This window comes from Myotis brandtii, unplaced genomic scaffold (genome assembly GCF_000412655.1).
Source record: "Myotis brandtii unplaced genomic scaffold, ASM41265v1 scaffold731, whole genome shotgun sequence".
Taxonomy (NCBI): domain Eukaryota; kingdom Metazoa; phylum Chordata; class Mammalia; order Chiroptera; family Vespertilionidae; genus Myotis; species Myotis brandtii.
The window spans coordinates 325526-353018 of NW_005370895.1; the positions used below are offsets into that span (position 1 = coordinate 325526).

A 27493-nucleotide genomic window follows, 5' to 3' on the forward strand; every position below is an offset into this window, starting at 1 on the left:
GGTCCTAGCGCCTCTCCCCCTACAGGGCGCTGTGCAAAGGCTGCCGCTGCTTGGAGCTGGACTGCTGGGACGGACCCAACCAGGAGCCCATCATCTACCACGGCTACACCTTCACCTCCAAGATCCTCTTCTGCGACGTGCTCAGGGCCATTCGGGACTACGCCTTCAAGGTGGCCACACCCCTGGGGGGTGAGGAGGGGAAGGCTAGGGGTGGCCAGCCCCTCCTAATCTGCCTTGGACCGCCAGGCGTCCCCCTACCCCGTCATCCTGTCCCTGGAGAACCACTGCAGCCTGGAGCAGCAGCGCGTGATGGCGCGACACCTGAGCACGACTCTGGGCTCCATGCTATTGGACCGGCCGCTGGAAGGGGTCACCACCAGCCTCCCATCCCCTGAGGTGCACAGTGGGCATGGGGGTGCCCAGAGAGGAGGGCAGGGGGACTGGCTGGGAGGCCAGCTGGGTCTTGACCAGCTGCCCCTCCATCCGTAGCAACTGAAGGGGAAGATCTTGCTGAAGGGAAAGAAGCTAGGGGGACTCCTGCCCCCCAGCGGGGAAGGTGGCCCCGAGGCCACTGTCGTGTCAGATGAGGACGAGGCAGCCGAGATGGAGGATGAGGCCGTGAGGAGCCGAGTGCAGCACAAGCCCAAGGTTCGAGGGGAAGCTGTGGGGGGAGGGCATCCCTGGGCCCTCCCCCATCCTCACCCCCCATCGCCGGGTGGGCTGGTTGCCCTGTCTCAATTCTCTGTGGCTGCCACTCAGACCCTCTGCCCCCTCTCTGTGTCTGTCTCCCTCTCTCTGTCTCTCTGTGTCTGGGTTTCTGGCTCTCTCAGTGTCCACCTGCCCCCAACTCTGAATCTAACCCGGGCCTCCCCGTGGCCCCCAGGAGGACAAGCTCAGGCTAGTGAAGGAGCTCTCTGACATGGTCATTTACTGTAAGAGCGTCCACTTCCGGGGCTTCTCCAGCCCTGGCAGCCTGGGGCAGGCTTTCTATGAGATGGCGTCCTTCTCTGAGAACCGCACCCTCCGGCTGCTCCAAGAGTCAGGTGAGCCCCCGCCCTGCACCCTGAGGGTGCTGCCCCTGTCTGACCATCCGGGCTGGGGCAGGGCCAACCTGGCTTCCCCGCGCCCCCGCCTGTGAACAAAGTTAGCATTCCCTGCTGCTACCAGCAGAGCTGGTGGGAGGGACTCAGGCACACCTGAGGCCTCCCTGCCTGACCATCCCGTACCCCCCTCAGGAACCAGCCTTGTCCGCCACAACGTGAATCACCTGAGCAGGATCTACCCTGCTGGGTGGAGAACCGACTCCTCCAACTACAGCCCCGTGGAGATGTGGAATGGGGGCTGCCAGATCGGTATGCACTGGCTGGGGCCGGGAGGAGGCCTGGTTGAGGGCCAGGGACCAGGAGACCGTGGAGACCGGGGCAGGGCCAGATGCAGGAGTGTGTGGGCTCAGGAGCTGGTGACCTCAGTTGGGAACTGTCCCCCTTGTTAGCATCGTAGTCCTTTGAGTTTTAGCACCAGAAATGCAACGTGAGGTTGGTGCAGAGGGTCGGTTGGAGGGCAGGGGGCCTTGCAGCGATACTGGCCCCTGCTTCTGCCTCACCCTGTGTCTCCAAGGCCTCAGTGTACCCTGAGGAGGCTGGGCTCTAGGGCCCCTGAAGCCAACCCACAGCCCGTGACTGCTCTGTCCTACCTGTAGTGGCCTTGAACTTCCAGACACCTGGACCAGAGATGGATGTGTATCAGGGCCGCTTCCAGGACAACGGGGCCTGTGGGTACGTGCTAAAGCCTGCCTTCCTGCGAGACCCCAACTCCACCTTCAACCCACGTAACCCGGCTCAGGGGCCCTGGTGGACTCGGAAGCGGCTCAACATCCGGGTATGGCCAGCCAGAGAAGGGCCAGGAGCCCACGCCCCCTGCCACCTTCCCCCTCGGTACCATTCCTCATGCCCATCACCCTTCCGCAGGTCATCACAGGGCAGCAGCTGCCGAAAGTCAACAAGAGCAAGAATTCGATCGTGGACCCCAAGGTGACGGTGGAGGTCCACGGCGTGGGCCGGGACATGGCCAGCCGCCAGACCGCGGTGGTCACCAACAACGGTACGTGCCGAGGCGGGGCTGGGCCTGGCCGCTGCAGCTGGTGTCCGAGCTGCTGACATGCACCTGTGCCCGCAGGTTTCAACCCGTGGTGGGACACGGAGTTCGAGTTCGAGGTGGCGGTGCCTGAGCTGGCCCTCGTGCGCTTCGTGGTCGAGGACTACGACGCCTCCTCCAAGAACGACTTCATTGGCCAGAGCACCATCCCCCTGAGCAGCCTCAAGCAGGGTGAGTGTTTGTCCAGGGGAGGGGAGGGCAAGGGGGGGTGCAGGGCCTGGCGTCTCTTGGGCGGGGGTGGCTGTCCCTTGAAGCATCCTGCCCGAGTGACGGGAACTTTCCTTGTGTGCTCCTTCCCGCCCCCTCACCTGCCAGGATACCGCCACGTGCACCTCTTGTCTAAGAATGGAGACCAGCACCCATCTGCCACCCTCTTTGTGAAGGTGTCCCTGCGGGACTAGGCGTGGGAGCGGGCCAGGCCTCTGTCCACGGCCCAGGGCAGGGCGGGCGCGGCTGCTCCCAGCCTCGCGCTCAGAGCGGGAGGCCCGCACTGCCTTCGGCTCTGACACACTGTCTGTGCTGCTGCCTCTCCCCGGTCCTAGGAGCTGGCCTGGGCCCTGGATCGGTCCTCACCTCCGTTAAGAACAACACTGCAGCCCTCTCCACCCTCTGGCCGGCCCTCGGTTGAGGGTTTTTATAAAAATCTTAAGACTAAGTTCCGTGGCCTCTTTACCTGCACGCCAGCAAATTCCTGTAAGTGCGCGCACGTGTGTGTGTGTGTGTGTGTGTGTGTGTGTGTGTGTGTGTGTCAGAGCCCTGGAACCCCAGCACCTCACTCTCCTCTTCCCACACTCTCACTGTACTGAGGGCACTGTCTGTGCCGCTGGGCAGGAGGGACCAACCAGAAAGAAACCCCTCGTGGAGGAGGGGACAGAGAGGCCACCCCTCCAGCCCCATAGGCCCCTTCCCCAGAGGCGGACCTGCTGAGCGACCCAGACGTGAAAGCCCACGCACCACACCTGTGAGGGCCACAAGCTTTTATTGATGGGGAGGGGGGCTCAGGTACGCTCCGGGGAGTTCCCCGCGGGGCTCAGCCATGTGCGGGCACTGGCAGCAGCAGGGCCCGGGTTCAGAAGAAGCCGAGCTGCTTTTTCTCCTGCTGCTGCTTCCACTTGGCCATGCTGTAGAACTCCTCCTTGGACTTCCCAAAGACGTCTTTGAACTCAGAGTCCGAGAGATAGAACTGTGGGGGCGGGGGAGGGAGACGCAGGGAAGGGTGCCCCCTGAGCCCAGAATTCTGTCCCGCCCAGAGGTGTCATCCCAGGGCTCAGGGCTCCCCTCTCCCATCTCTCTCTGCCCATCACCGCCTCTGGAGCACACAACTCCCTGGACAGCCTGCCCACTGCCCACCACCAGGGTGTCACCGAGGCGCCTCCAGCTTAGTTTTAGGTGTGTGAGGGCGGGGGCAGCGAGTGGCGGGCGTCTCGGGCACCTACCTCCTTTTGGGCCGGGTCCACGCCCTCTGGCAGGTCCTTGGCGGCCTGGTACATCAACTGTTTGCGGGACAGGTACCCGTTGGCCATGGGTCCGGGGCTGCTGTGGTAGCTGTTGGTGCTGGTGCTGGTGCTGGTGCTGGTGCTGGTGCTGCTGCCTCCCGCCTTGGGGCCCAGCTCCAGCTCTTTCTCTGACTTGTCCTGGGGGCCCTTGTGGGCCTGCGGGGCCAAGGAGCCTCTCCTGCTGTTGCTTGGCCATCTTGGCAGCCGGAAGTTGTTGACCTCCTGTCCATAGAGGGGACTCAGGCTGGGGAGGATGGGGGGTCGGCTCCCACGGGGCGGCCTCACTGAGTCCACTGGCCCTCGTGCCCCCAGCTGCAACCCCCGCCACCTTCCAGGGCCTGGCTCCTCCCTTTCCCCTCTGCCCATCCGGACCATGCCAACTGAGCGCAGCCCCGGGGGGAGGCCTGGGGGGCCCCAGTACTCACTACTGTGATCTCAGCAACAGCAGACACTACTTCCAGGCTGCCCTCCACCAACTCCCTGTAGGACTGGTTGTTCTGGGGGCGAGAATCAGAGTGGGGGTGAGAGGGAAGGGCACCAAGGGGACCCCAAGGGGCCTGAGGACAAGACCCGGTCTTCCCAACCCACAGGCAGGGCAAGGCCTCCTCTCAGTCCGCACAGGGCAAGCCCCCCCTCCCCTGGATAAGGGTGGGGCTGGGGGTTCAGACCTCACTCTCGGTCCACTTGTAGGGGTCCCAGGTGAGGAACCATCCAGTGAAAGTGGGGGGCTCATGGCCCTGCTTGACCAGCACGATGGGCGTGGCCGGGCTCCGCCCTGCCGGGTGGGTCTTCAGGTACTCCTGGCCCCAGGCCACCGCCTGCTCCTTCTGCCTGGTCGCAGCTTCCCCGAGCCACAGGAAGATCTGGGCCACAGAGGCGGGTGGAGGGGCTGCCAGAGCTGACCGCATCCTTCCCACCCCTGCCCATCAGGTGGTCTGAGAGCCCCCAAAGCACATACCAGACACACAGCAGGCTGGCTGCCAGGCCCACACACCCATACACACTCCAGAAAGTCACAAGCATATATGTGTCTACATGCATTCAATCCACACATATTCACTGAGTACCTGTGGTGGGCCAGGGGAGTCAATAGTGAGAGAAAATCAGACAAAAATCCTTGCCCTTACCAGAGCTTTCATTCCACTGGGGGAGACAGAAAAATATGTCATATAGCAGATGGAGGGAAATAAGGCAGGGAACGAATGCAAGTGTGGTGATGGTGGACAGAACATAACTTTAAATTAAAGTCAGGGGGAGCCTCACTGAGAAGATGACATTTGAATCAAGATCCCCGGGTGAGGGAGCAAGTCATGTGTATGTCTGGGGAGAAAGTGTAACCAGAAGAAACGACCAGTGCAAAGGTCTGAGCCTGCCCGGCATCTTCAGCTGAGGAGCAGCCCAGAGGCCACTGCGGCCGAGGTGGGGTAGGCACGTGGTGGGGGTGTATGTGTGGCCATGCCGGGCTGTAGCAGGGGCTTTGGTTTTGCTCCGAGTGACATGGAGGTCTACAAGCCTCATCACACTCACAGAGTATCATAGACAGTGGCCGACACACACACAGGATCACAGCTACACAGACACAATTATCCATCGCCACCGTCAGACGGCCACCCACTGTCACCCATAGTCACACCCAGTTGCGCATAAAAACAATCGCACTCGATGACACAGGCACACACATCCAGCCTGAAAAACACAGGTAGCCCAAAACACGATTGCATATGGCCACACAGAAATTACCCAGCCACCCAAATACAGTCACTTGGTCACACCCACAGCCCGCCAGTCTCATACACACACAGTCTCAGTCGTGGCTGGTCTGGCCAGTTACAGGCAGTAACTTGACCACGCAGCCATTCCACACAGCCATATACCCAGAGGCAAATGCATCTCACATCACACATGGTCAGTCATTCAATTAATTGACAGTTGCTCACTTGACATGGACACATATCAGCCCCAGGCCATCACCTGGAGCCACATACCATTTGAAGGCAGAGGGACTTACACAGAACTACAAAGCCAGACACAATCGCACACACGTTCCAGATCACAGTCATGGTCTCCCAAAGGCTGGCTGTGACAGTCATCCATGGTCTCACACCCTTGGTCACACAGTCGCACACTCAGTGTCACAGTTGCACAGACTCACCTGCTGCCTTACGTGTATTCCTATGGTGAGGAACACACCAGACACGCTCATACCCAGTTACACAGATACAGACACATCCCAGTAGGCCAGGGGTGGCCGCCTCACCTCTTGCCAGGCGTCTAGTAACATGACATCATACTTGTCCAGGTCCTCCTGGCTGAAGAACACCACTTCCATGAGGACCAGGTGGTCATGCTGGCTGGAGCACTCAAATAGCCGGGGCTGGAAGCCGGAGACGTCCTCGGGGAGGCTGGCCAGTGTGGGCACAAGGCTGTGAGGGGTACGGCCTGGGCCGAGCTAGCCTTCAGCACAGGGGCTCCTACCCCCGGGGCTGGCCCTCCTCTGAGTCCACCCGCCCTGCTCCTCTCTGGGCCTCGTGTCCCAGTCTGTCAGTGGGGAAAGCAGATTGGGTGATTGTCTAGCTCCAGCCAGCTGTGGCACAGCTGTGCCATGAAGTTTCCCGGGAGTGGGCACCAAAAAGGGATGCTGGCCGCGTGGGGTGGCCTGAGCTGGAGCCCTGCTGTCCTTGGCAGAGAGGAGCCCCTGGTCCCACCCCTGGCCGGGATCAGCCTCAGGCCCAAGGCGGGAGGAGGGAAGTTAGGCTGAGAGAGGGGGACAGTGCTACTTAGGAGCTCAGGAGACTTGGGGGAGTGAGGGGCATAAACCGGGTCCTGCAGACAATACAAAGGGCCCAGAATTCAGCTCCCTCCTCCCTGATACACACCCTTGTGCACTTACACACCACACATGTCCACTGTCCTTGCACACTACACACACACACACACACACACACACACACACACGCACAGCCCCACCCTCCTGGGGACTGTGGGGTTGGGGAATGGCTTCTGCCTCTGGTCCAGGTCTGGGACCATGCAGGGAGCACATTCAACCAGCAGAGGGCACCACTGCCCTGCCCGCCCTGCATCTTCCAGATGCAAGTTACCCAGGGCTGGGGAGAGAAGTGGGAGGGGGGCTGTGCTCCTGGGACCCCCTGGGGTGGGGAGCCAAGAGTCCACGGTTCTAGTCTGGCTCCTCCAGCTCCATGTGTGACCCTTAACTAGCCCGCCCTCTTTGGGCCTCAGATTCATCCTCTGTGTAAGAACCACCTCCTCCCCACCCTGTCACCTTTTGTTGCTGGGGTAGGGGGCCCGGCCTCCCAGGGCCTCCCAGAAGTGGGGAGGCTCCTGACCCTCCAGGACTGTTTCCTTGTCCTCCTCGTTCTCAGAGATGACGGTGACTACCCTCCGCGCCATCTCACGCTGGTCCCCGCTGCAGCCCTGGCAGGCAAATAGTTGGGTCAGGCCCTGCAGGGGAGGGGTCTTCGCCACCAGCCCCACAGCCGCCCACTCACAGGGGCCCGAGTCACAGGATGCCTATGCTGATGGGGGAACAGGTGCGAACAAGGGATCGCTCTTCCTGCCCCCCCCCCCCCGCCCGCCCCCCCCAACAGGATCACAGGGGCTGGGGCCTTCTCTGGGTCCGGAGCACGGGCTGGGGACTCCCAGGCTTGGGGGTCATTTATGGTTTAGGCTGAAGATCAGAGAAAATTCTGGCAAAGGTCTCCTCCTTTTCCCAGGAGACGTGAGAAGGGGGAGGCTCCCTACTCCAGGCGGGAGGGAGGGGAGGCAGCCTGTGCAGCCCCAGACCCTCCTGTCACTTGATAACTTCCCCCAGGTTCCAGAGGGGACGCATCTCCCCCACCCCCTCCAGGCCCATCAAAGGTTGGACAGAAGTCTGCATCCCCTGGGGAGGGGCCCCATCCCTGCCTGGCACCCCTGCCCGGGGCCCGAGTGGTCAGTGTTGGTGGTACCTTCCCAAACCAGATGTAGCAGATGCTGGCTGTGTCCAGCAAGAAGATGTCACTGGAGTTGAGGGCGGAGGCCCGGGCCGGCACCTCCATGGTCCTGCTGTTGTAGTTGTCGGTGCCTTGCACGTGGAACAGCCTCGTGGCGGGTGCTGGCTGCCCCTTCCCACTGTGCTGGGTGCTCCCCTGCAGGAGGGCTGGGCCTCAGCTTGGCAAGGGCTCCCAGGGGCTGACCCAGCAGGGGACAAACTGCCTCGAGGCCCAGGGACCACTGTTTTTCTAGACCCTCTGGGTGTGGGGTGTGAGGACTCCATTGTCGAGTGTAGAAGAACCAGGCCTTTCTCAATGGATCCCTCACCCCATCTCCAAGGAGTCAGGGCACAACATAGTCCCCCAGGCTTGCAGGCAGAAAGTGGGCACCAGCATCCCTCCCTGTGTGACCCCAGGCAAGGTCCCAGCTTTCAACTAAACCTCCTCCCCTGTGCTCCTGCTTTGTGGCTGGCTCTGAGGCCTGGGGGGAGAAACTTAGGCAGGGATCATCACCCGTGGAGCTCCTGGGCCTGGGACAAGCACCAAGAAACCAGAGTGGGGGCGGGGGTCAACTGGGCCCTGGCCTGAGAGGGGATAGCATGTAGATAGGAGGGTCGCCGGCCCAGGGAGGAGCCATGAGGCTGTGGCCACAGCAGCAAAGGTGGGTCCTACCTGGAAGACCACCATCTGGCCCTGGAAGATGGCAAAGAAGTGGGGGGGCTCGTTGCCCATGGTCACGTGCACTTGCACCAGGGCTCCATGGTACATGAGGTCCAGCTCCTCGGCGTTGCCATTCAGAGCCGCTATCTCCTGTTTGGTGGCCTGGTGGCCCTGCAGACAGGGGGTGGGGGGTGGGGAGGGCCTGGAGCAACTCTTACATCCCATTCTCAGATCTTCGGCTCTGAGGCTGGGAGGTGCCTGCCACCCCCCTGGGGCCTGCGCACCTGCCACAGGTACAGGATGTACTGGATGTGCCCCATCCTCTGGTATGTGTAGAGGACAAGGTAGCAGTTGCCTGCACAAAGCTGTCCATGGAGCTTGGGGTCCACGGGCTGCCTGCCTAAGTCCTGGATGCACCACACCTGGGGAACAGGGACCAACGGACACAGGTGGCTCCTCCATCCCAACTCACCCGGTGCCTGGCCAGGAAGCTCTCAGCCTCGTCTGTGCAGGCAAGGGGCTTGCCCCCAACTCTGCACCCACCCCATGCTCTGTGCTGGGCTTGTGCAAGGATCTGCAGGTCACCCTTTCCCCCGTGGGGCCCTGGGACCCACCACACTTGTGCCGGGCTGTTCTCAGCCAGGAGTCTGAGGACAAACAAGTGGTGAGGACTCCAGAGGTTGCCAAGGCTGACCTGCCCCCTGCCCCACACCACCCGCAGCCTGACCCCATCAGCCACAGCACGGGTTAGGGGTGAACAGGTCCTGGCAGAACTGCTCGCTGCTCAGGTCAGGGCAGCGGAAGCTGGGCAGGAGCAAGGCCTTAGGGCTCTGGGAAAAATTCCCTTTTTCAAGAGTCACTTGAAAACACAAAGCCTGTTCAAAGACGGCAATGAATACACTTCCTCACACTTAACAGAGTGATTTCTTGTTCCTGTGGGTAGTGAGCACGGGCTCTGGAACCAGGCAAACCTGGTCAGATCCCAGTCAGCCTAGGTGAGCTTCAGTTTTGCCCACCCGAAGGTGGGGCTAACAGCGCCCACCTGGACAGGGACAGTGCCCGGGCATCCTGTGCCCACACAGAGCCTGACAGCTGCCACTGGGAAGGTTCCTCAGACCAGAGCATCCAGAATCCTGCCTCTTGCAGAGAGGCTGACGGTGTGTGACTGTGTGTTGGGGGTTGGGGGTGGGGGTCTATGATTGATCATGGGACTGTGGCCCTGTGTGGGTGTGTCCCTTCGGGTTCATGGTTGTATGTGACCAATCCTGTGTGATGTCGAATTGGTGCAGTTGATTCTTGCCGTTGTGTACTGGGTTGTGATTAAGTGCAATTACAAGGTGTATGTGTGTCTATGTTATCAGAGGTCTGGCTGTCATACCTATGACCCGAGGGCACAAGTATGAGTGTTATGTGAGCGAGTGGCCATGTCTGTGAATGAGGGTTAGGCATGACATGAATGCACTGTCGGGAGGCTGTATGCATATGTACCCACGCCCCTGAGTGTCTCCTTTTGTGTGTAGATGTGTATTTGAGAGTAGCGGGATCGCTTTAAGCAGCCATACTGCTCACCTGAAGACAAAGCCTCCCCCCTGCTGTGTGCCCATTTCCCCCTGTCCTCGCACCCCCCCAAGCCCGTGCCCCTCACCTCCACCTTCCCAGAGCCGTCATCCACCATCCTGAGTTGGGCGGCTAGCTCAGGTTGGCTGTGCAGCTTGACCACGTCCAGCTTTACCTGATTCAATTTACCTGAGGGTGGGGCACAGGGTGTTACAGGCGCCTGCTGCGCTGTCCAGGCCCCACAAGCCCCCTCATTGGCCTCCACGTGACCCACCCATCCTTCAAGAGGCCTCCTCCGGCCACGCCCCCTCACCCATTCTGCCCAGGCTCTGGATGCCGCCCTACAGCCCCGCTCCCAGGCCCCGCCCCATCGGCTATCCCGCCACAGGCCACGCCCACAGGCCACGGCCCCTCGCCCAACCCCCGCAGGCTCTGTGTGAAGCCCCTAAGCCCCGCCCCTAACCACGCCCACAGCCCCGCCCCTCCCACTCACGGATCAGTCCCAGGTTCTTGCTCCTGGGCTGCTCCTCAGACCAGGTCCGGAAGAGCTGCTTGAAGGCGGCGGACTCGGCGCCCTGGTTCAGCACCTCCACGTTGGTGTAGGTGGGGTAGCCCTTGGCCTGGATGAAGCCCTGGGGCGGGAGCCAGGAGGCATCCATGTCCGAGGGTCCCCTGCTCCCCCGGCTCCACCCGTGAGGACCGGCCGCGCAGGCTGCAGGGCCAGCCGAGCCCTGAGCAGCAGTCGTTAACCGAGCTCATGCCCCGCTTTTCGGAGCTGGCTCTGCCGCTAGCGACTTCTCCGAGGTCTCTGAGGACACGCAGGGTCCCTTAGGCCCGGTCTCAGGAAGGCCCCGCCATGACAACCGGTCAGACCCCAGGTAGAGCCCTGTCTTCCCTCCTCGAAAAGGAGGGGGGGGCTCCTCAGACCTCAAGGCAAGGCCACATAGTGGGTCTCAGGAAGGCCCCGCCATGACAACCCGTCAGACCCCAGGTAGAGCCCTGTCTTCCCTCCTTGAAAAAGGGGGGGGGCTCCTCAGACCTCAAGGCAAGGCCACATAGGCCTTTGACACACGGTTTCTGGGGTGCTAACTGGCCGCCCCACCCCTCCCACATCAGGGCACCCAGGGCAGACCACATGCCTCCAGTTCCCCAGAGAAGGCCCTGTGCCCCCCTCAGACCACTGGGCAGAGCTGTCTCTCCTCCCTCAGACAGGGAGGTGTGTCTCCCGGCTTAGATCCATGCAGGGCCGTGTCCTCCATCAGCCAGGACATGGGTGTCTCCCGGCTTAGACTGCAGGGAAGGGCCGCCTCCCCTCCAGGACCCAGGGCAGCGCTGTGTCCCTCGGAGACAGGCCCCCGCAGCCTCACCTGAGCCTGGCTGAAGGAAATCGTCTTCTCCTGGTGGTTGGACCTGCGTCCCTGCCACAGGTAGATCTTACAACCCCCATGGTCCAGGATGTAGCACTCCTGGCAGCGAGAGTGGGGCTGGTCGGTAGGCGGTCCAGGCTGGGTAGAGGGGACGGTGGGGTAGGTGGGGACAGATGGGGTGACTGGGGCTGGGCCTGCCTCACCTCCTCATGCAGTAGGTCTTGGGTCAGTAGGCGGGTCGCCAACTCCTGGATCACCAGGTCCTTATCCTTCTGGTAGATACTGAAGGGCAGGCATCCAGATGTGGTCAGCTCAGCCTCCAGCTCAGCCTGACTCCACACTGGCCACATCCAGCCCCCGCTCCCCCGCCACCCCCCTCCACCTCGACCCTGACCTCCAGGCAAATGCATGGAGGCTGTGCCTTGAGGTGAAGTCTTCATTTCACTGCAGCCTAGCTGTAGAGCCTTAGGCGACTACCGGGCCTTTTCAGGGCCTCAGTCACCCTGTCTGTACAATGGGTTTCTCTAAGGCAGTTGCATAAGAGTATAGATTTGGCCCGAGGTCCCACATGGCCTGCCCCAGAAGCCCATGAGCCTTTCCTGGAGGGCTTTCTGGGACCCTCTGCTATTGCTGTTACAGCGGGCATGCAGGCCTGGCCTATTCTACCCGCCCTGCCCACTCCCAAGGTCTGCTCACTGGTAGAGGTGGACGCGGGCCTTCTGCAGCTGGTTAATGCTTCTGCTGGGAATGGCGGCGTACAGGCTGCCCAGTCTGCGGCCCAGCACAGTTTCCATGATCTCCATGAGGCCAGAGGCTTTGGCCTCATCTTCCACCACACCAATCTGGGCACGACCAGCACGCTCCCTGTCCTGGAGGCTGCAGGTCAGGGCCAGGGCCTGCGGGAGAGGGCCTGGCAGTCAGGGCTTCCCAGCATGCTCCTCACCCTCCAGACAGCATCCCAGGGCCTTCCTGTCACCGCTCCACTCCCAGGGGTGGGGGGAGGGTGTCCTCTTCTCCTGGCATCCAGAGGTACCACCAGTGCAGGGGCTGGACTCCGCCCACATCGAGTAGTTGCTTTTCAGGTTGGAGCCGAGAGCCAGGCTGGAGAATGGGCCCTTGGAGGACCGCCCCCCCTCCCCACCTCCTGCACCCCTGAGTTCCCAGGGCAGACACTGACCCGTGCCTTCTCGGAAATGCTGCTCTTGGGCCCGTTCCACTGGATCATCACCTTGCCCAGGTCCAGCAGGAAGATGTCGTCCTTATTAAAGCTTTCCCAGGAGAGCTGCACCTGCCAGAGCCAGGAGGGCAGGGCGGGAGATGGGGTGTCAGACCTCCAGCCCCTGAGTGGAGGGGTTCCCCGGCCCGGCCCTACCTGTGTGAGCATAGCTTGGGTGTGTCACTTGTGTACATGAAGCTGTGTGCAACTGTACAGTATGTATGTAAGACCATGACACTACTATTCTGGTGTGCAGGCATCCATCTGTGTAACCATATGACACCCCGAGGGCCACTCTGTGGCTGTGTGCATCACTAGGCACGGGTGGCTGTAGGGAATGCTGCATTTCACAGGGTGGACATGACTATGACCCTTTCACTCAATGCATGTCTGTAGCTGTATGTGCACACATGTATGCAATTCGGGTGTGCATGTTTACCCATGTGTGTACATGCCCTGGTCCATATGTGGGGAACACAAAATATGAACAAGTGTGTGGGCTCATGGGTGACAGTGTCCGTGTGTCTGTGTGGGGAACAGTGTGTTATCTATGGATAAGCATAGTTATCATCCAGAGAGTAAACAATTAGTCCCGGATAATGGGCAAAGACTGGGGCTGCATAGTGTCCCTGCATGAGCGGGGATGTGGGTCACTGAATCTGTGGGGGACAGTGTGTGAGCCTGTGTGGGATTGTCTTTGAGTCACAGGGCTGCCACATACCATGTAGGCATTAACGTGTGCAGCTCAGGTTCATTCCCATCATAGACATCAAACACCTGAATGCTCATTACACCAGGCTCCTGCCAGAGGACAGCAGAATGCCTTGTTCTGCAAAGATCAGTATTTCCCAATACTTTCCAGACAGATGGACGTAAGGGCACCCAACGGACTAGAGTGGCCCCAGGGGAACAGTGGGAGACAGTGTGTGTGCCTATGGGTGACAGTGACAACGTGTATGAGAGTGTGGGGCTGTGTACCCCACCCCAAACCATGCTTCTTCCCCTTGCACTGCCTATAAGGACCTTCCAGGTGCACCATCCTGTCTGCCTCACCCCTCTCCCCACCCCACTTCTTAATATGGCCACGAGATGATGAAGAAACTGAGGGTTACGGGAGCCATGGCAGGGGTCCCCACCCCTAAAGCCTGGCTCTGCCTTCTCTTTTCTCAATCAAGATAGGCCTTATCAGTTTGTAAGTTACACACATGTCTGATCACTATGTTGAACACCTGAAACTAATATAATATGTGCGTCAACTGCAATTGAAAAATAAATTTAGGAAAAAGATAGCTCATCTGGGAATGATGACAGCCCATGGTCCCCCTTCCCCCATCCCCTGGCACCCTCCACAGTCCCTATGCTTCAGTACACAAAGTCCGAGCTGACCCAGAGGTCCATGGCATCCCTGGTGTCCTCACCTCAGTGGCTGATACGTGCTTCTTCCCTTTGATGCGCAGCAGTCGCCGGATGTTGTACATGTTGGTCTCCACATGCTTGAGGGCAGAGGCTAGGCCTCCCTTCCTGTAGCTGAGGAGGGAATGGGGTCCATGTAAGACATACACTGCATGTGCAGGAGTGAGTGCAGACATGAGCACGTGCATGCACACAAGTGGGGATACACATGTGCTTAACACACGTGTGCAAGTAGACATGACCATGTGTGCAAGCCCATGGCCACATGTGGTGCAACAGTGTGTATGTGTTTATCCATGTGTTAATATGTGGACACATGCATGCACATATACATGTATACCTGCGGGGGCATAATGTGTATCTGTTCATCCATGTGAGTATAGATGTGAGTGTGTGGAATTCGGGCAACAACATATATGTGTGTAGGTGAACATTTCATATAAATGGGATTACGTAACACTTGATATATGAATGACCACATTTTACTTAGGTATTCATGAGTGTGTGTGGGTATGCCCATCTGTAGGTGAACATATTTAGAAGTGGCACATTTCCTGCATGTGCACGCACACACGTGTGTATGTGTTTATATATACACTATATGCATGGATTAGGTTCAATTGTATAAAACAAAAATGACCAAATATTGGCCATTTCCTATGGTTCAACCTCATATATTGCAACTATTAACTCAATACATATTGACAGCAAAAGACATGTTTGTACTGGGCACAGTAACACAAAAGCAAACTCAGAACATGGGTGTCCACTCCTGGGTGTATACCGAAGAGAAATGAAAAACATGCGTCCACACAAAAACTTGTACACAACAATGGATGCGAACTAAACTCACATGACCCCTGGGCGGAAGTAACTGCAGAAACAGTCGGATTCGTGGGCCTGTACCTCGCGGTGCTGCACGGTGGCGTTACCCAGGGTCTCCTGGAGGTGCTGCACGAAGGTGCCCGCCGCGCCCTGCGCCTCTGCGTCTGCCTTCTTTCCGATCCAGTAGTGCAGGTCCTTGGGTGTCCCCTGTGTGGCCCTCAGGCTCTGGGGGACCTAGGGCCCAGGAGTTTGAGGGGTGGGGAAGGAGCTGAGGTTCCAGGGTGGGGAGGGGCTGAGGGCTAAGGCATGAGTGAACACTGAGGTGAAGGCCCAAGATGTGCCCAGGGCCTTGGGGAGCGTGGGCAGGGGACCTAGGACGGGGAGGAGAGGGCTCAGAGGCCTCCGAGGCAGCAGCCCCTGTGGGACGGGACTCCAGCAGGCCTCTTCCCAGGGCGGGGCTTACTCTGCACCAACAGACTCCTCACCTGGGCCATGCCACCCCTCCGACAGACTCCCCAGTTCCCCAGTGCTCACGTGGAGGATGACGTAGCAGTGTTCCTCAAAGAAGTTCCCATAAGCCCCCTCGGGCACGGGCACCAGCTTCAGGTTCTGGGAGAGGAAGGTGCCTAGTGACAACTCAGGAGACACCCCCCCCCCCCCCTGGGGGGTGGGCGGGACTCTGAGTTGAGGCCCAGAGAAGCCTAGTTCCGGAGATCGCACCCATTCGGTGGTAGCAACGCTGCTGGCTGGCCGTGCCCCTCACCTCAATGATCCAGATGTGGAGGTCCCTGTGGCTCTCGATGTCTGGGAGGCTCCCGATGTCCATCCTAGGCCAAACGGGAGCCAGGAAGGAAACCAGAGCCAGAGTTCTCAGACCCTGGCCTCCAAGCAAGGACTCGCCCTGCCTACAGCTCTCCGAAGCACCCTCCTCCTAGCCCTTCACAAAGCACCCTCCTCCTAGCCCAGGGGTAGGCAAACTTTTTGACTCGAGGGCCACAATGGGTTCTTAAACTGGACTGGAGTGAAGCACCCTCCTCCTAGCCCTTCGCCTGCCGGTCCTTAGGAGGGCTCTATAAACCACAAACGCCCGTGAGCCAGGACAGCGACTGCAGAAGCCCACACAGAGGCCTGGCAAACAGGGACGTGGTTTGTCACCTGTGGGTGTGCCCTTGAAACAGGACTGAACTCTGTGGGCAGGGATGGGCTTTGGACACAGGGACGTCCTCGGCAAACAGACGGAGTTAGAACCAGGCCATGCAGACAGCCAGCCAGCCAGCCAGAGGATCTGCCATAGACGGTGATAGGTTTTGCAGGCAGGTTGCGGCTCTGCTGGTGAGAACAGAGTCTGAGGCAGGGACAGGCTCTTGAAATGAGACTGGATCTTATAGACACAGACATGCTCCGCACACAGGGACGGGGCTGCAACCAGGCAGAGGCTCTGCGGACCAGTAGGAACAGGCAAGGCAAAGAGACGGGCACCTGCAGAGAGGCAGAGGCAATGCGATGCGGACAGAAGAAGGCTCTGCACACAAGCACAGGCTCTGCCAACACGGACAACAGCTTCCTCAGGCAGAAGAAAAGGATGCAACAGGCACGGGTTCTCCCAACGACAATGAGGTCTGCAGCCAGGGACCGTCCCAGGGAAATTCCGACAGGCCGCAAACAAGCAAAGACTGTGGATGCCAAAAAAGACCCTGCAAATAGTCACAGGTTCTGCAGGAATGGGGAGCTTTGCAGCCTGTGGTTGGGGACAAACCCTCAAGACAGGGGGGCAGACTATACAAAGGACAGACTGCAGATATGGACAGGGAGGTGGAGCGTTAAGGTCTGCAAACAGGCAAAGCATCTTCAGTCAGAGAAATGTTTCCCAGACAGAAGCAGGCACTTGAGTCAAAGGCCCTTTAGGTGGCATGGCCAGGCTCTGCCCAGGTGGGAGGGTGGGGGTGAGGGTGGGGGATGCAGACTGGAAGCCAGCCTCCAGGGAGATGGGAGGGGCCTGGGCAAGCATTCATGAACTTGACAATGAGATCCCGGCTCTGAAAAAAGACACAGACACAGGCCTCTGGAGACAGGCCATGCAGATAGGGAGAGGCCGGCTAAGCCCACACAGGCTCTGCAAACAGACAGGCTCTGTATCAGCGAAAGCTCCTTCAGAGACGGGGGTTTGCTGAAAGCAGCCGACAGGGAAATGAGCTTTGTGGTCAAGCACAGATACCACAGACACGGGCTAGTTCTCGCCACACGGCTGGGCTCTGTAGAGGGCCCGGGTTCTGCAAACAGGGACAGGCTTTCCTGAAAGGGATGGGTTCCGGAGACAGGCTCTGCTAACGGGGACACGTGGGATTAGGAGCGAAGCGTGCAGGCGGGCACAGGCTCTGCAGAAAGTCACGGTGCTCCCAGATGGACGCAGTGACCCCGACCGTGATAAGCTCTTCGTAGGAAATAGGTCCTGCAAGCAGACGCCGTTTCTACCCAGGGAAACGCAGGCAGCGGCCTTGGAAAACGTCATGGACGGGACCAAAAGGGCTCAGGTTCTGGAGACAGAACCAGGCTCTGAAATAGAAACAGACCGTGAGGACGGACATTGTCTAGAGACAGACACTCACTGCAGAGGAAACAGGTTCTTCCGACCGGGACCGGCATTGCACACAGGCAAAGCTTTGCCAACAGGAAGTGTCTCTAGGCAGAAAGGCCCAGGAAAGGACCCCAGACAAGCTCTGTGGACGGGACAGGCTGTACACGCAGGGCAGCTTCTGCAATCAAAGCCGGTCTCGTGCTCAGGGAGATAGGGACACACTAGGAAGACCCAGGTTCTGAAAACAAGGCTCTGAACAGAAACAGGCTCCGCGGACAAGACAAATGCTCTGCAAACTCAGGACAGACTCTGCACACAGGGCTCTGAAGACGCGGACAGAGAGCGGGCGAGCGCAGGCTCAGCGGACGGGAGCCGGCTGGGCACATCGGGCACAGACACTCTTAACCCTTAAAACAGAACTGGACTTGTAAGAAGCACAGAACCTGCCAACAGCCACTTGAGTTCGTGCTCTGCGGTTCCCAGGAGAGAGAAGCGAGGAACGAGAGGTACCTGGGGAAGAGCGGGGATCTCAATCCTGTTACGTCTCAGCAGGTGACTCTCAACTACCCCAGGCTCCCTGGCACCGCTCTTCCGGAATCCTCTGTGTGAGGTTTGCTCATTCCTCCATCCGTGGAAGTCCTTTCTACATGGAACCTGAATCCTGCAGCTGCAACTTCTTCTTCTCTCTGCTGCTTTGCTCACCAGACCAGAAGTCGCTCCTTTCTGACTTTCTCATTCCTAGTGGCCCTGGCTGAACTCATCTCCCCGCCCCGCTCCACCAGGTCTTTCTTATCAGAGGGAGGGACACCCTTGGCCCTGTGACCCTGCGTGACCAGGGGAAGCCGTGGGAGCAGAGATACAGAGTTACAGAAGCAGAGGCATGGCGTGGCAGGTGCAAGGAAGCCAGCCCCGAGGGCAGGGCGCAGGCCCAGGAGGGGAGGGCTCGCAGTACCCTGGGGAACACCCAGCCTCTCAAAGAGGGCCAAGGTGGCCCTGGAAGGGGAGGGGGAGGAGAGGGGGAGGGGAGGAAGCAGGTTTTCTCGAAGCCTGGGACCCCTTGGAACACACTCTGGAGACCACGTAGCTGTTGGTATGGATTCCTGAGGCCAGGGGCTTGTCTTGTTTACCGCCTGCTCCCAGCTGCCTCTCACCCAGCAGCTAGTTGTTGAATGAATGAAACCTGTGGCCTGCGACTGCCCTGAGGGAAAGTGGGTGGGGAAGGCAGGTCACCGTGAGCTCTCACTGTACCCAGAACTGCTGTTGTAGCCGATGGCCTGCCCACGAGTGACCGGCAGACACGGTGACCGTGGAAAGAAGGTCTCAAGCAACAGAAAACGTGTGATGACACCAAGAGACAGGCACAGTGACACTCAGAGGTGATGGGGCAGAAGCAGCGACCAGTGATAGCGACCAGGGCACAAGCAGGCCGTGAGCAGAGGCACCAACTCTGAGCCGCGGGCCATGCGGGAGGGAAACAGTGACAGACAGAGAGACAGGAAGACGGGCTGGCCTCGGCACCGTGGGCACCACGGGCACCACGGGCACCACGTGGGACGGGGAAGTCAAAGTGGTGGCCAGGCAGTTGGGACTGGGCTGATTGCACTGGGTGTGTGTGTGTGTGTGGGGGGTGCAGCCTCATGCCTGAGCGGCTGGGAGGGTGCCCCAAGATCCAGTTCCAGCCTGGGGGGCCAAACTCTCACATAGTACCACCTGTGTTCAGTGGCTTCCAACTGGGTTCTGGGGGGTGGAGGAAGGGATGCTCAAAGGATGGGGGTCCCTCCTACCCTAGCATCTCCTCTTTCCCTCAGGTGGTCCCTTTCCCCCTCAGGGGTCCCTTTCCTCTCCACAGAGCCCGCCCACTCACATATACCCCTCTCTCCCCTAAGGCTCTCCCTTCCAACACCTCCCCTGAGTGGGGGACCCTGCCTATGTCCTCTCCCTAGACTGGAAGCCCCCTTCTTTTCCCTGGGGGCTGGCTCCCTCCACCCAGGGCCCCTTTTCTCTCCCGGATGCCCAATTCCTCCTCGGATACCCCCTGTCCCCCTCTGCCGTCCCCCAGTGCCCCTCCTTTCCCCAGGTGCCTCCTTCCATATCCCCTCCACCCACAATGCACCTTCTCTCCCCTGCCCTGCCTCCCCTGGCTCCCCACTCTCCCCTAGGTTCCCCTCCCACCCAGGTGCTTCCTTCTCCAAACACTTCCTTCCTTCCCCCAGCGCCCCCCTTTCCCTGGCACCCCCTCTCCCTACCCAGGCACCCACTGCCTCCTCTGGTGCCCCTTTCTCTCCTGAGATACCTGTGAAAGGAAGGGGGAGGGGTGGGGGTGCTGCCTGCTGGAGGAAAGGAGGGCCAGGCCTGGGTCCCCAGAGATTCAGATTCTGTGGGTGACAGAGACACCCAACCAGGTACAACTGCTACTTTCTTCCCTGCCAGTCGCCCCGGCCATGGCCTCCCTGCCCCGACCAGTGTTCTTACGTGTTGGGCTCCTTGCTGCCTCCCAGTTCTGCCAGCCCCTTGGCAACCCTGAGCCTGTGCCCCCACAGTGCACACCCCTGACTCAACCATCCACGCCAGTTCTCCCAAGGCCCCGGCCCAGCTGTGCCCCGTGCCCCCTCCCGGCCAGGCCTACCTGCTGGGAACTCCGGGCAGCTTCGCCCTGCCTGCGGGCAGTGCTGGGGCTGGCACAGGGCCGGGCTCTGCCCACCGCTCCCCCTCCGCTGAAACTCAAGCCCTGCTTCCGCCCTGCAGGACACACCCCATCTCTTGGGGGGCTGGGCATTCACACTTGGTCAATCGGTGTGTCGGTCAACAAATATTGACCCAGCTCTCTGAGAGCCCACCCTTCCTGGGGCGGGGGGGCAGGTCAAGTCACACGCCCTGGTGCTGGGGGCCAGAGAGCAGGGCATGGAGGCCTGCGATGGGCCAAGATGTGCATGTGCAATACACTGTGACCTCCCTCCTGAGAGCCCAGGTGGGCTCTGACCCCTGACCCGGAGGCCAGGCCACCCCAGCAAATGGTAGGAGGCAGCAGGACGAAGGCTGGAGGGATGGGGTGGGGGGCAGTCAGGCTCCGTGACACCCAGGTCCCTGCAGGAGGTCAGGGGAGGTGGCAGGGCTCTCTGTAACATCTCTGCTGTCCTCCCCACCCCCAACGTGGGCTCCACGCCCGGCACAGCCCTCCCAGGAAGCCCTGATAGCCATCGTGGGAGAGGCTGGCTTGCCCTGAGAGAGATGACCTAGCTCCCACATCCTGGGCTGCCCCTGCTTTCCTTCCCGATTGGGCGGGGACATGACCCCCTTGGTCCCACTGACCTCTTCCCGCCCGCGGCCCCCCCCAGCCCTCGCCAGGCGGGTTCTGAGGGCTCTCGCCCGCTACTTTGTTCCTTCCCGGCTCATCTTCCCAGGCCCAGCCCGCGAAGGTTAACACTGGCAAAGCGGCTGGGTGCCCCGGCGTGGGCGGGGCTGGCTCCCAGGCCCCGCCCCAGGCCCCGCCCCCAGGCTCCCGCCAGTCTGCCTCCAGGGTTCTCTGTCCTGGCTGGTGCAGATCCTGCAGATCTGGACCCTCGTGCAGCCTGCAGCGCGGACAGGATGGGGGGCGGGACGCCTGACTCGGGTCCTCGACTCCACGCCCCGGCCCCAAGCCCGGGAGGAGAGCAGCCTTGGGCCCGCGTGGCCCCCTCCTCCCCCCCATCTGTCTGCAGGCTGCGGAGGGGCAATGACGGGGTCACCAGGGCTGTCACAGCCTGAGAGCGACTCCCGGAGGGCGCTGTGCGGACCTCCAGGGCCTGAGGTGGAGCTGAGCCCACGGGGCCTCCACTGAGGGCGAGTCCTCTGTCCCAATAGCCCTAGGTCCCTGCAAAGGAGAAGGCGTGGCTGCCCTGCGAACCTGTGACGGGCTGTGTGGCCTGCTCAGCTGTGCACCCACCCTCTCCAGACACAGCTCGGGCAGGAGAGTCTCAGTTCTGTTCCTGGGGACGGTGCCACCCCGTGCTCCAATGTGAAGGGGGGTGTCCATGCTGCTCCCCACCTCCGAGGAAAGGCAGGGAGCTGTTAGTCACGTGGGGCTCTTATCAGACTCCCCTTACCCCCCTCACCTGCCTTGGGAAAGCTTCTTGGACCCGCCTGGGTGTCCCTCCTGGAACAGCTGGGGGCGGGGCACTTCCTTTACTTCCTTTTTTTCTTCCCTGGCTGCATCTTTGAGGCCCAGGCCCAGAGGTTTGGGGTTAAGTGATCCGGGTACTTGAGGGGCCTGGGTTTTTGAGAGCCCTCAGGTGGTTCTAATGGGCAGCCAGAGCTGAGAACCACTAATGGAAGTTTGGGGTCGAAAACTCTGGGTCCCACAGCTTCCTCCCGAGGGTCCCGTGAGCTAGCCTCAGGGATTAGGCTTGCAGCCACGTAGTTTGGTGGCTCTGAGCCCTGACTTGCCTGGTGACCCATGGGCTGGCTTCCAGGCCCAGGGTTCTCTGAAGTCCCGGCAGGTGCAGATCCTGCAGATCTTGACCCTCGTGCAGCATGCAGTGCGGGCGGGGTGTGGGGCAGGGGACACCTGACTCGGATCCTCCATTCTACTGCCCGTTAAAACACCCTGGTCCCCAGCCCATTCCTTGGGCCTGCAATACACACTGGTGAGAAGTGCTCAAACAAACAAGTCAGGAGGTGGACTCTCAGTATGACCAAGTCCCAAGTAGTTTCACCGGCAGCCACAGTTCTCAACCATTTGTCTGTCTGCTTGCACGCAAAGGCGTGAAGCAGTCGGGGTGGGGGCAATGCCAGAAAGGGGGAGGGAAGGCGAAGAGAGGGCCAGGGAGCATAGCGAAGGAGTGAAGAGGGGCAGGGACACAGCCAGAGCCCAGCACAGGCTAGCTGTGGGGGGATTTTGGCTTTGTCTCTGGGTAACTGTTATGTTCCCTGGGCTGACACAGGCACAGCCCCTGTGCTGTTTGGGATGAGTAACTTGCCTGGTAGAACTCTGTATCCCTGCGACAGACAGAACAGAGGCCGAAGAACATGGGGATCACAGCATCTCAGCCAGGGTACCCCAGGGCTGTGGGTTTAGGCACACACAGCGCCGGTGGCTCTCAGGGGGCGGGGTGGGGGCTGCTTTTGGAAAGGGCTGGAATCCTTGAGAGAGGACGGTGAGCCAGATTGCTTCTGACAAGCGGGGGGCCTGCTATTGGGCAGCATGGGTTTCTAGCCCCCCCTCCCCCGGGGCCTGGGGCTCCTGAGATTGCGCAGAATTGCTCCCATACACTGGGAGACCCAAGGTGTTGGCACTGGCTGGGCAGAGGGTAGAGAATCAAGAATCGAGCGACAAGAGGCGCTACCGGTAGAGAAGCAGTCCATCCACAAGAGGGCGCAGTTTTGTGTTTATTTTTGGCAGGCAGGCAGGACATCATTGCAAATCCCTTGACGAACAAGGCTCACCCCTGAAACGTGCACATTCCACATGTAGTGTTCCCCGAGGAATGCTGGACTGCTCATCACATTCAAATGCCCAACAGAAACCCATGGCTACCCCGACACCAGCCTCCCCCCTAACTGGGGGGAGGGTGTTCGTCTGAGAGAAGCTCCCTGGAGAATGGAGTAGGAACAGACACCATCACGTTACAGTACAATGAGGACAGAGGCAGCCAGCGGGTCTTGCCCAGGTCGCTAACTGCGAGCGCTTCAAGCTGTCCGCGCCTCTCGCCCTGGCATGCCGCTGTCCATCACAACAGCACCGTGGAAAGCAGAGGCACCGACGTCACGAGTGTTTGACCAGAGGGCTGTGTGGTTCTGGATTTTATCAGCCATCTTTACAATGCGGGGCTGCTGTCAGACGTTGCCAGGTTATAGACTTACAGGTTTCTTTTTTTTTTATTCCCAAAGTTCGAATGCTGCAACCGTGACCAGCCAGTGTCATGAGGGCGTCCCCGTCACCTCCAAAGTCATCTCATCGAAATGGCACCACGTCAAAGGAGCTTCCCCACCGACCATCAGCCATGATGGGTGGTGTTCTTTCCCGGTTTTCAAACGTATTGTTGACAAACAGCGAATGGGAGAAACCACAGACCAACACGCAGGATCGCAGAGCAATGGAAGACAGAGCAGTAACAACCTCAGACATGCCTGGGCACCGCCACTCGAGGCCCGGCCCAGAGATATGGCAACTTAGGGGCCAGACTTCTCCACTGAAGGTATCCAGGCCCAGATCCTAGTGTAAAAAATACTTGTCCAGAAGACTATACGTTGACCTGGTACAGAGGAGTCATGGGAACCCAGGTCGTCAGATTTCTCTTTTGGCTAAAGAGTTAGGGATCTTTTGGTACCATGGGAAGGATATGGCACAGAGAAATAGCTAATCGGTTTCAATTTGGTTTTTAAAGCCCACAATTTAATAAAAGGTAATAATTAAAAACAATACCCGTATTTACCTTAGAAAACATAAACCCCAAACATTCATCTCATTTCTTGGCCTTATGTTAGAAATCTATTGCTTCATTTATAGGTAGATGATTAAAAATATATATAGATATAGATATTTATTTTGATTATGTACATAAAGCAGAATCAAGGATTAAAAATAAAAATGGGATTCTGGAGTGTGGTCCAATAAGGTGCACAGAATCCAGAACCCGCGGAGGGTGGACTGGGCCTCCCGAGACGTTCTGTGTCCGCGTGGCAGGAGCCGGCTCTACCCTCGGCAGCTCCGCCCTGGGCCAGCACACGGCAAGCACGATTTCAGGAACCACTGGGTAAAGTGTCTCCACTCCATCTGGCACTATTTCTAGGTTCTATTCCCCTGAAATATTCTAGAGTTTGTCCGCTCTGCCCTCCCAAACAAGAACCTTGTGGTGCCCAACGAAGGAGGGGGCGCAGGGGAGGGCCTGAGACTCATCAGGACCGAGTTCTGTGGGGATTTCAACACAGGACAGATGCTGGACTGAAACATTTAAGACATTTAAGGCAGCGGGTTCATTCAACGACGAGTTTTCCAAATCAAGGTATATGGCACGGGCAGCTCTGCCACGTCCCTGTCATCATCTGTGGTCTCGCCTAGCAAGGAGTTGTTTCTGTCTTAACTGCCATGTGGATTCCTGGGTTCGGAATACTCGGGGATGTTGGGAGACCTGGTTACCCCCGAATACTTACTTCTGAAAGCCGGGCAGGCCACAGACCAAAGTGCCGTCGGGAGGACGCGATTGGCAGCTGGCTTCCTTGTTTTGTGAATGGCAGCAAAAAAGAAATTTTACTCTGACACCCCATTTCCAGTCTTGTTGGTGCCGGTCGTCGCCCCCACCAGAACCCTGGCGGAGGCCCAACCCACAGAGAGGACTAAGGCACCGGTGCCGATGCGCGAGGGTTCTTTATAAATGATGTGTCAGAGCCATGCTTTATAGACTTGTTGTCGAACAAGGAACATGGCACTGCTTGAAACATCTCACTGGGAAAGGCTGCGAAGGGAGCCCCAGCGCGAGGAGGGAGCCCCCCTCTCCCCGACTCAGGACGGTGAGCCCCACATCTAGACAGGCTTCCCCAACCCCCGGCTCAGAGATAGGCTGTGCTTCAGGAGAGAAGACCAAGAGATGGCCTTGGGCCACATCAGCGTGCTGGGTGGCTGAGGCCACCGGTTCTCAAGAGAGAACAGGCAGCCTATCACAGGGTCGGATGCCGACTGCAGTTAAAAATGAATGAGCACCGCCCTGGGGTGGCGTGCTGGCCCCCTCTGTACCCTTCTGAGTTCCCATGGCCGGTGCCGGGGGAGGGGTGCAGGGGGTGCAGCCTGCCTCGGGGCGGGACACCTGCTCCTGACCCTGTGGAGTGTGCAGCGTAGCAGTGAGCGGAGTCTGAGCATAGGCACAGTGGCAAAGAACAGTGCAACAGCCGCTGGTCAATTCCATTTGGTGGCAGCGCGGTAGCAGCAAAGAACATTCCCCAACAGCTCCATGTGTATCCAGCTTTTGGAAAGGAAAGATTTAAAAATCAATCAACAGATTTCTTTCTTTCTTAGATGCAAGGGTTTGAGATTTTTGGGGGGAACTGCTCTACCCCAAACAACAACACAAACACCAAACACAAAGCACACGGAAGTATGGCAGTCGTGTGAAAGCAGGAGTGGCACGATGCCCCCTTTTCAAGGGAAAAATGTGACCCCCCAAGACCCATCTGTCACCATCCAACATCATCATCATATAAAAGAATCCACTGCTCCCCAAAGTGTGGGGCCACACGATTGCAGACCCATCCCAAACGGGGGGCGGCCATGAACGGAGACGCTGACGCGTCACACAAACTCCCACCAGGAGCCTGGCCCTGCCCCCTGCTGGGAGGCAGCCTCCCGGACTCACTCCCATACCTCGTCACCCGCTCCCCCCCAGGTTCTGGAAAATTGTCCTCTTTATCTTGTTAGAGAATCTGAGATAATAAAAGACTAAAAGATGTCTGGAAATATGCTGTATAGAAAAATTAACTCTCAGCTTAAAATAACATTCAAAAAGGCACTTCATCCTCGAGGAAGGAGATTCTGAGTTGGTCAGCTGCTCCGAGCTGGGGTAGGAGGAGGCAGGTTGTCTGCGGGGAAGGGAAGACAGTTGAAAGGAAGTCTGATAGATATCAAGCTTTTTTTTCTTTTTTCCTCCTTTTTTCCCTTTTTGGTATGTTTTAAGAAAAGCAAATCCAGTAAAATGCATGTCCCTTTAGGAAATTCGTTAAAAGAGTTCATTTTAAAATAGTTGTTTCTGTTCTTTAAAAATAAAACAGGTAGGTATGGCCACGTTCACCCCGTGGCCCGGAGCACGGCGTGTCCTCACTTCGGCTCCCGGGGAGCGGAGGCCGGGCAGGTCCCCAGGGCTGGGGTCCGAGTGCACAGGGGAGGCGGGTGGCGGCCGGGGCTACCTATTGCAGAGCCTGTGCAGCATGCTGTACACGTCGTCCTCCCGGCTCAGGCCCTCGAAGAACGGGATGAGGTCCAGCAGCTCCGTGTCTGTCATGTCATCGAACCAGGACTGCACAGGCACCTGGAAGACAGGGCGCGGGGGGCAGCAGGCCTGCACCGGGGCTGGCGGCTCCCAGCCTGACCGGGTGCCCGTTTTCTTACGAACATGCTCTTTGGTAAGGAGGCCAGGTACCTCGCCTTCACCACCACCATCATCGGTTTTGTTTGTTCCCCCGCCCCAACCGAGACCAACCCAAAGCAACCTGGTTGGGGGCACTGGCTCGGGAAGGCGGGTCATGGGGACCCAGCTCGCACACTGTGGTCTGTTCTGTTTTCCTGCCGCAGAAAGGGTGGCCGGAGCGCAGAATATGTGAGAACTAGCCTTGCTACCTGCTACTCTTTCCATCCAGCCGACTCCTTGTACCTCAGAGCTAAGTGTGTATAATGTTGGTGACATAATCACACAGAGAATTATTTCCAGTAATTTCAAAAGACAGTGTTGTCTGTACATTTCTCCCCCAAACCCTAGATGTATCCAATTGTCTTATTATTAGCAATGACATTAGTACTGCTCTTTTGAAATTATTAGGGATAGACTATAAAATAAATACAATATTAATGATGTTAGTATCTTTAGAAATCAAGAGTTTTAGCTTAAGAGGAGACAAATACAAAAAAAAAAAAGAGAAGAAATGAAGTAAAAACACTGGGAAAAACCCAGGTGAATTTATGATTTAGTTTGCACTTCAAAAATATGTATATTTTAGCTCTGTCCAGTAGAAAGGGCTGGAAGCAAAGGACATTCCAGTAACAATGAGAACTCCCGCTCTCTCGCCCCCCCATCCCCCATTGTGGTCTCCAAATACCCTCTCCACTAACAGGAACCAGGCTCCAGAGAAAAGTGGCTGATTTCAAGGCTGAAGCCAGAAATGGATAAGATGAGTCCGGAACATCCTGTTGTACCAGAAAGTAGGAAGCTATCAAAGACTATTGTTACTTGAAGAGGTGTCTACCGGCCAAAGCTGAATATGTAAGCATACAAAAGAGTGATAAATGGATTAAACTGTAACTATAAAAAAAATCCACGAGTTCATGATGGTACCAACAACAACAAAATATCATTGACTACTTTTGGAAGTTGTTAGAGCTCCAACTCATTATTCTGAAATGGTAGACTTAAAGACAAAGAACCGAGATTTTAGCCTGCCTTCCCTATTCAAACATTCAAACTGAACTTGAGGGTACTGAAGCAGTCAATAGGGGCAAGTGTAATTAAAAAAAAAAATTAGAATCCCAGGCAAAAAATGCAAGAGAAATGAAAAAGTGTAGA

The 27493-nt window shown here is 58.4% G+C and overlaps 3 protein-coding genes across 9 annotated transcripts in view; 1 reads left to right on the forward strand and 2 right to left on the reverse strand.

The window, feature by feature from the left end:
* Positions 1-2809, forward strand: part of PLCD1 (phospholipase C, delta 1) — a 13037-nt gene extending 10228 nt beyond the window's left edge. The window contains exons 7-15 of the mRNA XM_005882630.2: positions 26-170; positions 247-396; positions 490-648; positions 884-1043; positions 1236-1352; positions 1700-1878; positions 1968-2100; positions 2176-2325; positions 2470-2809. Of these exons, the coding sequence (XP_005882692.1) occupies positions 26-170; positions 247-396; positions 490-648; positions 884-1043; positions 1236-1352; positions 1700-1878; positions 1968-2100; positions 2176-2325; positions 2470-2555 (1279 nt within the window). The 3' untranslated portion in view covers positions 2556-2809. The remainder of the gene's footprint in view (positions 1-25; positions 171-246; positions 397-489; positions 649-883; positions 1044-1235; positions 1353-1699; positions 1879-1967; positions 2101-2175; positions 2326-2469) is intronic.
* A 307-nt stretch (positions 2810-3116) lies between these two features.
* VILL (villin-like) overlaps positions 3117-27493 on the reverse strand; it is a 32468-nt gene continuing 8091 nt past the window's right edge. The window contains exons 1-21 of one of the 7 annotated variants that reach the window (XM_005882632.2): positions 19879-20056; positions 15833-15962; positions 15441-15504; positions 15212-15286; positions 14706-14911; positions 13858-13966; positions 12401-12511; positions 11920-12119; positions 11427-11505; positions 11224-11322; positions 10350-10488; positions 9945-10045; positions 8584-8721; positions 8312-8470; positions 7616-7795; positions 6931-7082; positions 5908-6052; positions 4319-4513; positions 4076-4147; positions 3591-3872; positions 3117-3337 (exon numbers count right to left, since the gene is read on the reverse strand). In XM_005882632.2, coding sequence (XP_005882694.1) covers positions 3224-3337; positions 3591-3872; positions 4076-4147; positions 4319-4513; positions 5908-6052; positions 6931-7082; positions 7616-7795; positions 8312-8470; positions 8584-8721; positions 9945-10045; positions 10350-10488; positions 11224-11322; positions 11427-11505; positions 11920-12119; positions 12401-12511; positions 13858-13966; positions 14706-14911; positions 15212-15286; positions 15441-15503 — 2619 coding nt within the window. In that variant the 5' untranslated portion in view covers position 15504; positions 15833-15962; positions 19879-20056 and the 3' untranslated portion in view covers positions 3117-3223. Of the gene's footprint in view, positions 3338-3590; positions 3873-4075; positions 4148-4318; positions 4514-5907; positions 6053-6930; positions 7083-7615; positions 7796-8311; positions 8471-8583; positions 8722-9944; positions 10046-10349; positions 10489-11223; positions 11323-11426; positions 11506-11919; positions 12120-12400; positions 12512-13857; positions 13967-14705; positions 14912-15211; positions 15287-15440; positions 15505-15832; positions 15963-17283; positions 17369-17762; positions 18245-19878; positions 20057-20561; positions 20637-27493 lie in introns of those variants that run through there. The other 6 variants (XM_014530320.1, XM_014530318.1, XM_005882631.2 and 3 more) reach the window with 6 other exon arrangements.
* Positions 22603-27493, reverse strand: part of CTDSPL (CTD (carboxy-terminal domain, RNA polymerase II, polypeptide A) small phosphatase-like) — a 75300-nt gene continuing 70409 nt past the window's right edge. Inside the window, exon 8 of the mRNA XM_014530323.1 lies at positions 22603-26245. Within this exon, the coding sequence (XP_014385809.1) occupies positions 26120-26245 (126 nt within the window). The 3' untranslated portion in view covers positions 22603-26119. The remainder of the gene's footprint in view (positions 26246-27493) is intronic.